The sequence below is a fragment of the Seriola lalandi genome, unplaced genomic scaffold (genome assembly GCF_002814215.2).
Source record: "Seriola lalandi dorsalis isolate HSWRI2012SDOR001 ecotype SW California unplaced genomic scaffold, Sedor1 jcf7180002054524, whole genome shotgun sequence".
Classification (NCBI taxonomy): domain Eukaryota; kingdom Metazoa; phylum Chordata; class Actinopteri; order Carangiformes; family Carangidae; genus Seriola; species Seriola lalandi.
In genome coordinates, this window is record NW_019525077.1 from 1595573 (window position 1) to 1610893 (window position 15321).

General features: G+C 41.6%; 1 protein-coding gene across 1 annotated transcript in view; it reads left to right on the top strand.

Moving 5' to 3' along the window:
* The window catches only part of fras1 (Fraser extracellular matrix complex subunit 1), a 157166-nt gene that overhangs the window by 32021 nt on the left and 109824 nt on the right, over positions 1–15321 (top strand). The window contains exons 11-12 of the mRNA XM_087176054.1: positions 451–594; positions 3734–3880. Coding sequence (XP_087032180.1) covers positions 451–594; positions 3734–3880 — 291 coding nt within the window. The remainder of the gene's footprint in view (positions 1–450; positions 595–3733; positions 3881–15321) is intronic.

Consider the following 15321-nt stretch of genomic DNA (forward strand, 5'->3'; position numbering starts at 1 on the left):
GGGGGGGGGGGGGGGGGGGGGGGCTGCTAAGTTAAATCTGTCTGCTTCTGCTAACTGAGTTTCAGTGCAGAGCCAAATCTTTTAGACAGAATTTGCATAAAATGAAATGTTAAAATGTGTCATTGAGGGAGTGAGTGAGGAACTTCAAGTCTTGTGTCCAGCTGTGTCTGCTGAGACGTATAGAATAAAATTAGCATGAAATTGAATGTCAGAATGTGTGTGTGTGTGTGTGCGCGTGTGTGTGTGTGTGTGTGTGTGTGTGTGTGTGTGCGCGCGCGCACATCATGCATATATAATCTTTTTTTTCCATCTACTATCCATATTTTTACTGGAAGTGCAAACATATTGAATTTTTTCAAATGTGTGTGTGTGTGTGTGTGTGTGTGTGTGTGTGTGTGTGTGTGTGTGTGTGTGTGTGTGTGTGTGTGTGCGTGCGCGTGTGTCCTCCAGTCCAATGTCACGCCGACTGCCTGTCATGTCTGGGGACTCCAGACCACTGTGAGAGCTGCAAGGACCCAAAGGCCTTCCTCCACCTCGGCCGCTGCCTGTCCGCCTGTCCAGCTGGCCACTACGCTGAGGGACGAGCATGTGCAGGTAGGACTGCCTTTTAAATACTTTATATACATGAAAATATGAAAATAGTCACAAAAATTTCCAGTTATCTGTTTTTATGTGGTAGAGAATACTCTGTAAGTGATCTCTACGCTTCTTTTATTTCTGTTAAACACATTGAATGACCTCTGTGAAGGACAGTGTGCTATACAAATATATTTGCCTTGCTTCTTTGCAAATAAATTACTGTGCTCTTCTAATATATTAGTGCAGGGATCTTCAGAATTAGTAGTGAATAAATGTTTTGTCTTGTTTGATTACACTTGACAGTGAATGATATAACTAAAAAATTTTTTTAATTTATTTATTTATTTTAGATTTCCCAAATTTTCTATGCAATGAGGCGAATTTCAGCTGTTTCTGAAGACAAGACAAGGAGAAATATAAAACAAAATTTTATATTTTATTTTGTAGAAAATTTTAAACTTTTTGTAGAAAATTTTAGATTTTTTTTCTTGAAAATTCTTTAACTTTTTTTTTTTTTTTTTTAAGATTTTTGTCAGTAATATTGATATTTCTGCTCTCCAACAGAAGACTGATCCCTCCCAGTAAATTTAGATCTCAATATTTTTCTGGTGACCCTCTGGTCTGCACACAACACAAAATCCGTTTGAGTTGCATCAGACAAAACCTTTGGCTCCACATTTAAAAAGGAAATATTTGGAAAGTCAAAGTGCAGCAGCACAGCCAGGAGCAAGTTTAAGAGTGCGTGCGTGTTAGCGTATTTTGCCGTTTGTGGTCTGCCTGACTGAAAAACCCAGCTGTGCCACCTTGACCGGATGTTGACCCACGACAGCCATAATCTCCTTAACATTTTTACTGCATTGAATTCCTCCGGTCCCGCCGTCCCATCCTATTGACCTGCTCTCCTTGAGAGCCAGGCATTTGATGCCCACAGCTATTCATGAAGATGTAAACACCAAACACCCAGACGCTGTAAAGCTATCGGACACAGATAAAGGTATTAACTTTGAAGCCTAGCCGCTAATGCTACTGGCTGAATCCTTAACAGCGTTTCCACACTTGTACTTCAGGAATATAAAGCTCGGGTGCACGGCTCCTTAATGTGTGGATTGTGTACAGCTTAAGTCAGTGTTATAATAATGTTAATGCCTCTATAAGTTCAAAAAATATATTTCCTGCTTCTTTAGCAGCAGCACAATGAAACAAAGACGTTAGCAAACATGTACCACAACCTCAACTTAAATATGACATATGAAGATATGTGTGATCAGAGTGATGTAAAACTAATAGAATAACAACACTCAATGTACCATCACAAAGAATAAGAAGAATATATATATAATATAGATTAAAAATATATAAATATATATTCATATGAAATATTTAATATGTTAAAAAATCTAAATATATAAATAAAATGATAACTGACTGTGTTTGGATCACACTCTCTTTAACAAATGGTTGTTAAACCTCTCTTATGTGTAACCCAGAAGAGTAGATAGTGTTTTGTTTTGAGCCTCGGAGAAAACAAATCCACGATAACTGAATGATTCATTTGCTGTAGTGATTTTTAAAGACAGGTGAACAGGTGAACAGGAGACTCTCTGGGCAGCAGCTGCACCTATAAAAACATCTGTGGTCAGGTCAAACCGTGATCTGCCTGACAAACAAGATGTTGATACTGATGTTGTGTAAACCTGCACTGCTTTCGATGATGGCGTATTCGATTCTTTATTGCCAATTAACTAATGCTCTTTTTGTGAGTGACTAGCTTTTTGACTTTGACCCCTGGTTGATTATTTAAAAAAGAAAGAAAGGAAAAAAAAAGCTTTGTTGATGAGATCATCTCCTCCTTTCACCTCAAGTCTGTCGATCTTCTCTCTAATCCGTTCGTGCTCTTCTCTCCGATCGTCGCCTTCTTCATCTCAACAGGCGTCATGATATTTTTCTCCTCTATCTCCTCGTCTCGTCTGTCTCAGTCTGAGTGGGCGGCTGCTGTGAGCTTTAACAGGAGATTTAGTTGCTTTATATTCTGTAATCTTGAGATTTATCATTATTTAAAAAAAAAAAAAAAAAAAAAACCCAAAAAAAGAAAACAGCTGAAAGTCGCCTCATTGCATTTTCTGTCTTGTTTCCATATGCACTGCTTTCATTATTATGTTTATGGAAATGTCTTTAAGTAGATTACACTGCACCAAACAGAAGCATCAGTGTCTCGCTGCCAATGTGATGTGTTTAATTAGAATATTTTTAAAAAACAACGCATCCCTTATTTCTCTTTGTAATATCTATATGTGTATATATATATATATATATATATATATATACATTTTAAATAAAACAAAAGTTAATCTACTCTGTTTTAGAGTGTTGCCTTCTCACCACATTAGTCTTGAACCTTTTTCATAGATTTTTCAGGTTTCAACTCTGAAATTAAATCAATAAAAACTTGATTTACTCTTGTGTTTTGTTGCTAAAAGCACCTTTGGCCACATACTTAGGTGCGGAGAAACCAGACATAATCCAATTTTACAAATCAAAACGTCTTGATGTGGGAAACTTAAGAGCTGGTGTCGGTGATACAGACGAAGAGCAGAACCTTTTTTCTGAGACGCGGCGCCTGCATTTCGCTGTCACCCACCGTTTACATTCCTCATCTGCAAACCTAAAAGTACAAGTCCTCACTTCATCAGGAAGGATAAAACATAAAGATGACAAACATATCAGATGGTGTATGTTGACAGAGAAGTGGAAGCAGCTATGATGTAATTACAGAGACAGTAGATCATACACCTTTATGGTCCCAGGAGGGAAATCAGCTGCTCAACAAGTCATGAATAGAATACTTACACAGCATTTCCTTGATTCACATCTTGTCTTTCCCCTTTTTTTTGAATATTTGTAAAAAGAAAGTTTCCTCTGGAACCGGGTCCCAGTCAGCATATAGAGACTTCAAATCAGCCACAAGTTTGAATATCACTCTGCTGGCTTGGCCTTTGATGAAGTGCACAGGTCCCTCTAGTTTCTCTGACCAGGCTAAGCAGTAATAGGCAGAGCTGTAGCCATGAACAAAGCTCCGATAGGAAGAGAAAATAAATTTTTGATGTGACTGACAGTCTGACTCTTATTCCCTCTGTCCATCTCCTCCCCCCGACAGCCTGCCAGTCATCCTGTGCCACCTGTTCCAGCAGGTGGGACTGCCAGTCCTGTGGCTCCCAGCTGCCCCTGCTGAGCGCCGATAGTGGCCAGTGCCTGGCTTCCTGTCCTCCCGGTTCCTACCAGCACGACCGCACGCACTGTCGCCGTGAGTATCACAGGATGTCATGTGATTTATTGTGCCAAAGTTTTTGGCTCGGGTTCAACCACTAACGAGGTGCAGCGACGGGGGAAGGTAACACAGGGAAAGATGAAACTTTCAGCACTGAGGAGCCAGTCGAATGTTTGAATGTTTACATTTCTCATTTCTCTAAATCTGAGTTAAGATTAATGAGATGAGATTAAGTCAGATGACTAATGATAGATTACTGTTGTTCACCACTGTGGACACTTTCATTTGTCATGGTCAACCTTAATAAATCTAACTGTGCTCTATTCAGTTCTTGCAAGGTTTATAAATATCTTAGCACTTGTGTTTTCCATATGTGAAGCGATGATGTACAGTATATATTGATATATCGGCTATTAAATCAATAATAGTCACTTATTGCAGATTATATCTTTTGTAAATTGTTCTTTTTAACACAAATTTATGTGCTGTCATAATTTGAAAAATGATAGCTTTCCATAGAAGCTACAATATTTCAAAGGGACTGTATGTCTTCTTTTCTCTGATGACTTAAGATCCAGACGTCCGATGACTAAAATCCTTCATCTGTTCAAAATCTATAGTTGAAAACGTCCAAAAAGTACATTTTAAAAATGTGACTTAAAACTAAATGAAAGTAAATTTTGAGCTTGTGGCAGGAAACCACAACGCCGACACACACACAAAGGAAACAAATGAAACAGACAAATCACACATTTCTTTAAGTTTGAGAAATTGCTGGAAACACATTTTGGATGACGTAAGTACAAAATATCTGACATAGGTCTAGTCATTTTTAGACATTTTAATGTGGAAAAGTTACATATTACAGCTTGAATATATATATACACCAATATGTGATTTGGATGTCCCTCCAGACTCAATCAGCCAGTCAGCCGCCATGTTGGCACCAAATAGAGAGCAAACTGGCTGATGTGTGCAACAACAGATGGAGAAGCTTCTTTCTGCCGCTTCACCGCCTACTTTCCCTCTTCATCCGATGTCTTCTGTCTTTCCTGCTCCCCTCTCCTCATCCTTTCCTTTTGTGTTTTTGTGTTTTGTTTTTCTGTTGCTACTTCTGACATTTCTTTGTGCAAAATCAGGAGCTCTATTATCTCAGATCAAGCCCTTGGCAGCGGGGCAGAAAGTGCAGTTCAACAGTGCGACTCCCACAACTGGTGCATCACAGGGTTTTTTGTTGGAGTATTATTGCTTCAGTATTGTGGTTTTTCCTGATTGGAAGAAGCCAAAGAAAGTCATTGTTTGGAGACAGATGTGCTCACGTAGTTGGAGAACTCTCACTCATTATGGCATGCCACCTGAACTGTTGCTGCATTTTGGCTCAGTCTCCCTGGGGAGGTTGTTTGCAGAAGCTGCTTAAGTTCTGCTTTCCTTTAAAGCTAGAACAAAAAAAATCCTTCAAGATTTAGTCAACTAAAAGTTTGTGTAATTTAATATTTGTCGCACTCCTTTCCTGTTACTCCGCTTGGTGTCTTTAAGTCTTTCAAAAAAAAAAACATTAGAGAAACCAGTTAGCGCTCGGAAATGGATTTGTAATTGAAAATTAAATTGACTTGAAAATTGTAATTTGCTTCTTTTTTTCTGTTTTATTGGTGATTCACTCAATCAGAGCTGAGTGTGTATTAATATCAGTGATGCTGAATTACTCCGTGCTCTTCTGTCAATCACTTCACACACACAAGAAAAAAAAACCCAGAGAGTCTCTGCCAGCAAATAAACCCTTTAGAAATAAAAACAATGGGCTGTATTGTTAAATCCATTTATTTAGCATGTCTTGAGTCCCTGCAGCAGTTAATTTGAAACAATGTTTGAATAAAAAATTTGAATATTTTAAAAATGATTGATTAAAAACTAGTGTAGGCTTGAAATACTAATCATTGGATGCACAGGTGACAAAGTGGCTAAATACTCGCTCACCACCGCAGAAAACTGGGTTCAGCTCTCAGGCTTTGTTTTCTTTGAATGAAAACAAACAACATCTGGCTTCCAGTGTCAAATATGCCAGTGCGTATTGGTTATGTCTTTGTGTGTCCAGTTTAGCTGCTGAAAAATGAAAAAAGTACCAAAACGTGCAGTTCCTCAAATGGCCACTAGAGTCAATCCCCATTGACTCCTATGTTAAAACGCCCAACTTTTCAGGAGAAATAAACATGTTTACAGCCCGGTACAAAAACTGTTTTGGTCTCCAGAGCTTATTTCCTCCGTCATGAAAACTGTACAGGGGTGAATTTTTATATAACTCACCTGTTTAAATTTTATTCAGGCTTAGAAGCTGAAGCTGAAGCTTGAAGCTGTGCCCACTTTGAGCAAAGTCTCAGTTCCACACACACCCACCTCTTTGCCCGTTTTTGGATTAGCTGGGAGTTAGGAGTCAGGCGCTGCCAAGAGGGCGACAGCAGAGCAGCTCACTCTCAGCTTCCATCTTTATTTACAGTCTGTGGCTATAAACAGTGAGTTCTTGTTTTCTTGCAGCCTCCACGCCAATTTCTAGAGGATAGTGTCAGAGGGTAATAGATTTCTTTGAGGCTGAACACAGAGAGGTTAGAATATCTTCTGTCTGAATCAGTAGTTTTACCTTTAGAGATGGTCGTTGTGTCAGGTCAGGTCACATGGCAGACTGCACACTGGACCCTGACCAATCAAAGCTGATTTTTTACAATGTTGCATTGGTGATGCGCGGATCGCAGCTATATTTGTAAGGGCACTGCGACAAATCCAGAGACCATGTCATAAAAACGAACATTGTGATTAACAGTGGAGGGGTTGTGCTTTAAATGATAAATGACGTATGAGGAAAATATTAATTACAGTCTCTAAAATGTGAACATTTTATTTGTCAGGCCCAAATTACACTGGACTCCTGAACCTGTTACGATTTATCATTTATTTTGTTTGCATTCAGGACGTAGGAAGAAGTCTATAGGATTCGGATGACATCAGAGCCGAGCCGCGCACCACTAATTTGTATTATAGACAGAGGTGATTGCCAGGGACTGACCTCACTGTTCAAATAAACTCAAATAAAACACATGCAAGTGGATAAACAGTGGATAAAAGCTGTACAGAGTGTCAATAGAGGATATATACACAACAAGAGCTGTCTACATTGACTGTTACTCAACCAATCTGCCTCAGAGGTCTCCCAATGCACCAAAGCCTGGACCAATAAATAAAGCCGTGGCTCGCTGAGCTTAAACCCCTATGGGCATGCTAATATACTCTGAGCAGTTTGGCCGAGCGCCTCCATCAAGTAGTCAGGACCTGCTGTGACTCCTGGGGATGATGGGTAGAAATAGAGAGAGAGAGCGAGAGCGATAGATAGAGAGAGATGGATTGTGGGTGAGAGAGCAGTGAGAATCACTACAATGTGATTACGGCCCGGCCAGTTCTGCGGCTCAATTTCACACCTTAATGAATAATGTCAGGAGGATTGGAATTCCAGACCTCCATGTGCACGAGCTCCTTGGATGGTCTTAAATAGGACGGACAGCCGCAGCCGTTGCAGCGAGCCAGCGTTGTCTCATCCTGCCTCCGTCCATGCAGCTTCATGTAATGTATACAGCGCTGGCTATGGTATACAAACCCCTGGTGGAAATCCCAATCCATGCATTTATGCTTACTCTGTCCCTCCTTTGGTGCTATATGCCCGACGACGTCCATTAAAGAAATCCCCTCTCATGCATTAATCCAGCATCTACACTGCATTAATACCGCAGATATTTCATTCTCAAATGTTGCACAGTAAAAGCAAATTGAACACAGTGGCGGCCGCTGTGCATGATGACCCCTGTCAAGCACTTATCCTGCTTTCTGTCCAGTAATACTGTCATCTGTGGTGTCGATCCCACAGCACAAACCCCCTTGTGTGTGTCCCGGCCAACCAGTTGGCAGACCATTACTTTTAACATGTAACTGGCTTTAATGAGAGCAAAACCTCTTTGTTTTGCCCGAGCAGTGTCTCCTGAGGACGGAGCAAAAACAGCAGCAGTGGAAAGTTGGGACTGTAAATCAGAGTGTGTTTAGGCCGAGGCTATTAGGGCGGATTTAGTCTGAATGCCAACGCTTGTTTATGGGGGAAGAAAATCGCAGGAAGGAACGAGGAGGAAGAGGTGGAAGGGGAGATGGGAGGTGGCGTGAGTAGTGAGTCTGTGAGGTGTTTGGAAGGTGCAGCAGACATTTATGGCGGATTGTAGATTTCTTGGCAGAGGACCAGGACCACCCAGAGCCCAGTGTGTCACTGCAGTCCCTGGGGTTTTTTTTAGCGCCTCTGGCTCATGCTTTACTGTGTCTGCCCGTGCATGTATTCAAAGTCAGCTTGTTAATAATTAGTGGGGGAAGAATTTTCCCCTTCTTTTTTTTCTCTCTTGTCTCTAATGGCTCCGTGAGATAAGACACAGTTGGCTTGTTGCTCATACTGTGCAACTACAAAGCAAAAAGAAACGAAAGCGTGTCTTTAGTGTAGATTTTGTCTTGTGCGTGTACATCCTCTTGTTACTGATCTCTCATTTTAAAGCTCAAAACGTACAGTCAGTGTGAAAAGCATAACATACGCACATCCATCTCGTTCAGGTGCGTGAGTCAAAAACATCGTCGAAAACTGACTCGTGAGTTTCCTCCGCTCCCTCTGTAGTTAAGGTCTGCTTAAGTTTAGCTACCGATAGCTGTGTCCCCAGCTGTGCCCGCCATTACCATTGCGTTGCGAAGCGCTGCGCCTGTTGCCTAGCAACTTTTTCTTTTATTTTTCCTCATTTTCTTTCTCTCTCTCTCCTTTCCAGCTTCTTCTCTTGTTAGTCGCGGACATGAATATTTGACAACCGAGTATCCTCAGTGATGACGTCAGTGTTCTGCTCCGTATGATTTATATTCAAAGGTTTACATCCAATCAAAGTAGGAAGCAGAGTGTCCCTCTGTGTATGGAAGTGGGAAGTCAGTGTGTATATATATATATATATATATCGGAGTGATGGATGAGCGGGCGGCTCGTTTGACTTCCATGAAGGAAGTTGGACTTTGTGTCCCATCACAGACTTGTGATCAACATTCACCTTTTTACTAAGTATAGTAGGTGAATTAGTTAACCCTAACCTTACCCAAAACATTCTCTAACCTTAGCCATACTGTAGCTGCCATGTTGGGATATTGTGGCCAGTGAGAACTTGCATTGGATACGAACATGTTTTCATGAACAGCACAAGCGAAATGATTCAGGTCGGGTGCAAAAATCCATTCGCACATGAATTAAGATTCTTTCCGAGAAGCCAAAACCGATGTTTGGGCACATTTTGGATTTAATGACTAAATAATTAGCTTTGCAGGACACAGGTGAAGTATTGTGTTGGTGCTCCATCACTTACAGACGCCTACAGATTAGCAGAGCGGAGCACCGAGCTCCAGCACCAACAAAATCTGTCAAACACAACATGCAGTTCTTTACAGAACCTTTCTGCTTTATCTTCAGTAAATAGAAAAACTGACATATGTTTAGTTTACCAGCCTTTTGAATTAACATGTCCGTCTTTTAAAGCTGAGAGACGTCTTTAAAATGGCAGTGAAATTCGTTCTCAACGTCTTTTAGACTCTGTGAGATCACTCGAGGGCGGCCATGTTTTAGGAGCGCGATGTTTCCTTCAGTTCGTCTCTGAAAATAAATGCTGTTGTCGTCCTTGATGCGAAGTCTGGCAGCATTTTGATTCATGATGACTTTACTGCTGTTCTGTCTGTAGCATGACCTCCCATTGCACACTTCTGTCAGAGCCATAGTTTGTTTTAGCTGTTTCTGTTGGGTGTGATTTTCACAGCTCTGAATGTGAAATCTCTAGAAAGGTGTGAGATTTAATCGATACTGCCCTGACTGCCTCACAGAATTTCTTCACCCCCCTCCCCTTGTTATTTTAATTTTGCAGTTTCATTGTGAATGTGACAGTCAGGAGCTGAGGCAACAATAACACCAGCACAGTTCCTCTGGATCTCTATGCCTCTGTTTTCTTTAGTGTGGACCTACTCGTTGAGCCATTGTGGAAGAGCAGATTCCTCCACATGCTTGCTGAGCTAATTCTGGAGTTTGGCTTCACGCGGGAGGAGAAATGTTTGGAGAATTAAATTCGGTCCCTTCGTCATGCTGCTTAGAAGTTTTTCTCGCTGTATTGTCTGTATTGTAGTTGTCTCTGGAACAGCTTTGGATTGCAGCTGCTCAAATAGAAATGGAGATACAGGCTTCTCTCTCTCTCTCTGTCTGTCTCAGTGACCAGGTATCTGAATAACAAACCCCAGATTCTATATCTGATTCCATCCCTCTGCCTTCACCGTGCTCAGTTTAATTGCTACATCTCTAATCCCATCTCGTTTTTTCACTGGAGGTTGGTTGTGGATGTGAACCTCGGCGGCACGGTAATCGTGTGTCCCTGCTCGTCCCAGGACAGAGAGTGAAGATTATCCGCTGCACCGTGTGACTGTGCATTCATCTCCACCTCCCCTGCTTTATGCAGAGTAGGCTTTAGAGGAGGTTTTTTTTTTTTTTTTTGGCAACTGGCCTGCTAGGATTACATTTGCTGATAACTTTGCGCTTCGGGGCTGCACAGAAAAATAAATTGCTCTCCTGTGAGGGGCAAGGTAAAGGACGTGTAATCCCCTTGTTGGCTGTTACCGTTTTTGGAGAGGGAGTGTTTGTGTGTGTGTGTGTGTGTGTGTGTGTGTGTGTGTGTGTGTGTGTGTGTGCATGTGGAGTGACCCAGTCATAGAAATGTAGGAGTCCAATCTTGTGCAAAATGCTGGTAGATGCTTTTTTGTGTTTTTGCTTCTATTTGCAAGAGGAATATATAAAAAAAAAAAAAAAAATTCCCGGCTGAAAAAAAAAAAGAAGAAAGATGTGAAAGTGAATTTTTTTTTTTTTTAATTTTGCTATAGACTGTGACTGCGTATGTGCAGTTGTTCAGTGAGGAATTAACATGATAGATGCCAAATAAATGACTTCAGAGACAAGGTATCGTGGGACATCTCTGGAGCTTCAGCTCTCTGAAATTAAAAAGAAAAGAAGAAGGGGAGGACGACTAGAAAGAGAGACATTAAAATTGAACATGGGTGTAAACAGATGAGAGGCCTGAGAGAAGAGAAACAGACACACTCACACAGAGAGAAAGAGAGATGACAAGAAATCTAGTGTTTAAACTCGAGAGAGAGAGAGAGAGAGTTAGAGAGAGAGGCCAGAGGGCTGAGGCGAGAGAAAGGCTGGGACAGAGAAGAGAGAGAGAGAGAGCATCATGGGAGCAGAGGGGTGCACATCTTCAGAAACACAGAGATAGTGAGAGAGAGAGAGAGAGAGAGAGAGAGAGATGATGGAAAGGAAACAGGAAGAGCTGAGGAGCCTAAAATATTGAGCAGTGGGCCAGGAAACTATTTCACCTGTCAATCTACCTGTCACAGTGGGCGGTAGGCTCCACTCCTCACCGGCAACTTTAAGTCTTTTCAACACAGAAGTGAAACAAGAAACTTTCCTATGCTGTGACCCTGGGATGTCCTGTGATTTGTCCTTCATTTAAATCCTTTCCACAACTTAACAGGAAGTTAATTTCAGGTTTTGCACGTTTTAGGCATCTAACTACGAGTCATGTATACTTTACTGTCATCTATAATTCAGAGCTTAATGTAAAAAATTTTTTGATTGATTTTCTTACCTCCCAGGCATGTCAGTGCAATGTGAAAATTAACTCTCTGAGACTCGCTTAAGATAGGTAATCACTCAGAGAACATTTGCTGCACTTTCACTCGCTTCACCAAGTCACATTTTTGTTGCGTTGCACTAAAGTTGCACAGGGCTCCTCTGAAAACTTCAAGTTCTTTAGGAAAAATGTTGTTATTATTATAAGAAGATATAAAAACCATCTCAGTGTAGTTTTACATCTCCTCTCTCAGGCTTCTCTCTGGGTCTCTAATAACAACAGGTCGGTGAGCCAATCAGAAGAGAGGAGGCTCTGAGTCTGTCTTATGATTGGCTGACTGTTTTCTGTGTGATTGAATAAAAATATATTATTTCAGGTAAAAACACTCAAGAGAAACCAAATCCTGCAAGGTTTGGATGGTGGAACCAGGTGGGCGGGGCTTGGTGACTACCTTGTTGTGACATCACAAGGTCACAGAAGTCCTGACGGCTGGTTTAAGGCTCAGTTTCTGAATACAGGCTGTGTGAATTTCTCTGTGGACTGAGGCTTTGAAATTTTGAAACAGTATTAATATATAAACACAGACACTCGAAATATCACTTTGTACAATTTGGGACTTTTAATAAGCATTTTTCAACTCTCTCGAAATTAATTTTCATATCATGTAGGCATGAGCTGGGACCACAGGCTGTTCGAGAAGATAGAAAATAAAACCAAAAAATGTTGGTACACTTCCAAATGTCGTCCTCAGTGATAAAAAGTGTACATGATTTGCAGTTAATGGGCTAAAACATGCAAAAACCACCAGTGCGGTCCTTTAAATCAGCCAGTGTCAGTGATTTAAATCCCATGCTGATAGAAAAGACTGATTTATCCACCCACAGTAAAAACTGTGTAAAAGTCGATTTGGCTGGTGGTTGGTGGTAATTTTTCACCCTGAATGTGAAGGGAAAAGGAATGTTTAGAGAGAACGAGAGACGGACAAAGACAAAGTTGACTCTATGGGAATGCTCTCATAATAAATACTGTAACGCAAAACGCAACAAAACATACAAAAACTGAATTCTGTATCGACCGTTTCAGGCATGCACAATACGCCGCACGCATACTGAAAACACTGGGTTACAATTCATTTTATAATACAAATCTCCATTTTTCCCAGACGGTCTTTTAGTCGTCTTGAACGTAGCTCTTTACCGAGGCTGAATGCACGGCAGGGATGGAAATGGAGAGCAGTGGAGGAGAGAGTCTAAAATGTGCAAACTCTTATTTGCACAAGAAAAGAAACACAATCTGTGTGGATGAGATAAACAAAACCCAAATTAAACCGTCTGCCTTAGAAGGTAAGAGAACACAAACACTGTATCCCCACCTAGGCTGCTCAGTTCTCAAAAATTTTAATAATAGAAAATGTTTTCCAATGAACCCATATCTGGATCTTAATTAACATTAAAATACTCAGTGCAATCAGAGGAACGACGACAGCGAGCGTGAGTTTTGGAGGTCTTCTCAGCAAAGCTCTGCACGTCGGAGGAAAACTGTAAAATTGAACCCCTCCTCGGTTTCTCCATGTCATACCGCTGAGAGGCTTTACAGTGTTGGACTTGTGCCAGGATGCTATTTTGAGATTCCATTCGCAACGACTTGACAGCCTGTTGCGCCTCTAGTGTTTGAGTCAGCGTGCGTGAACAGGTGGCAGATTGTCGCGTTTCATCAATCCCATATAATATAAGTTTAATGCACGTACCTGGAAACGCACCGGCTCGGCAATATTAACCGCTGTGTGGCGGCGACGGGAGAAAATAAAAGCTCGCTGGTGTGTAAAGTAGGTGCTTAACACCCACAGGCGAGAAGAAGAGCGTGCTACTTTCAGTCAATATGTGTGAACAGGAAGTCAGAATCATGAGGTATGGCCTCTTTTTAAGTTCATCAAGAAATACCACAGGTGGTGAACTGATATCTTCATGTCTCGTCTGAGTTTGGTTGCAACTGCACATCTAAATTTTGTCACAGTTTTAAATGTCTCAGATCGACCACTCTCTTCGGTCACACCCCAGCTTTGCTCGATTGGATCAAATATAAGTGACAAGGAAAAAAACACCTCTACACCGGCAGCGTGTCCTTTGTGAACGGCCTCATGGTGACTCTGTTTTCTGTGGCATGTGGCCTGACGTCACACCGCGCTTGATTGCATTTCATTGAACGGGTTACGAGGTATCCCGCTAGCCCTAAAAGACTAAACGGACGGGACTGAAAACGTAGTAAATATTTAATGACTGAGACTCAGGTTAATTGCACATCAGAAATTCGGTGACAACAAAGCTCAGCGTGGAGGAGTGTAAACACAGCAAGGAAATTAAAAACGTATTTGATATCCCTCAAATGACATAACCGTGATGGAAGTAAAGTGTTTGTGTTAATGAGAGGAACAATGTGTGTGTTTGTGTGTGTATGTGTGTGTGTGTCTGATGTTGTGTTCCTGGGAGGGAATATATGTTTTCAAGATGATAAAGAGAAGGATGAAGAGAAAGTGAGAGGAGACATGAAGGTTGTTACCTGAGGAAAATCTGCAATCAAAGGTGTACAAATGATCGGGAGATTTATATCACGCTGCTTTTCCGACAACTTTTTGCAATAACATTTTTGATTAACTTCTGGCATCTTGCATTAATGGAGTGAGATTTCCATCAGCATGTCTTAAATGGTGCTGATTAAATTAATCGCACACTCTCCTCTGGTATCTAGAGATGTGTTTTGCTCACTCCATGCTGTCTGTATTCCCCTAATTCCCCCACATGTGACTCATCTCTGAGTAGCTTACAACGTAAGAAAAACCAGGCCGTACCTGACTCTGTACGCCACCTCTAGCTCTCGGTCCAGGCCATGATTATCTCTCACCTCGACCGCTGCACTGCCCTTCTGGTGGGCTTCCCTTTGCGCACGGTGAAACCCTTGCAGACGGTCCAGAATGATTCTTCAGTCAGCCCAAAAAGGGCACATGTCACTCCACTCACGATCGACCTGCAGTGGCTGCTCATGGCACGACTGCTGCCTTCAGAGTGACTTCTGGTCAGCCTCATGTTCATGTGCCTCAGCCACTGTGTTTCTCTATGGAACGTCCTCAGTCTGTTTCAGAGCGCGAGAGCATCCCTCTCTATCTACTTAGTTCTCCTCCTGCACTGACGCTGTAGTGATGTCGCTCACTTGAAAGTCATTTTGGATAAAAGCGTCTACCGAGTGAGTAAATGTAAATTTTACTTCACATTTGGCTGCACCTCCGACAGAGCCACACACCTGTATCTACCATCGCTCCTCACTCACAGGACGCTGATTGGTCCAAGTGAAGAGCTTGGTGCCTGACAAGGTGGATTCTCGGTTGATTTTCCCATTCCCATCGAGGCGAAAGGGTTTTAAGACTACGGCCCCATTGCAGGAAGGTATTCATGGAGTTCGGAGTTGCTGTGACAAACCTAGTTTCAGAGGTCTTTAAGAAAGAAACACATTTTTGTGTGTTGGCGGAACATCCAATCAAACTATGGGCTGTTTGTAGATGATGATGGATACGCCCTCTGAAAGGATTTTCCTTCGTGCGGATGCAGTATTTGAAGTAAAACGGCACCAGCTTGTGAATGTGCGTCAGAAATTAGTTGTGAGGTAAACAGTGTTGTCAGCGCCAAGAGTTAGCTGTAACTGAGCCAGAGTCGCCACAGCACTCCTGTGTTTTCTTTATAGTTTGTTTTTGTCTTTTTGTTTTGTGCTTTATTT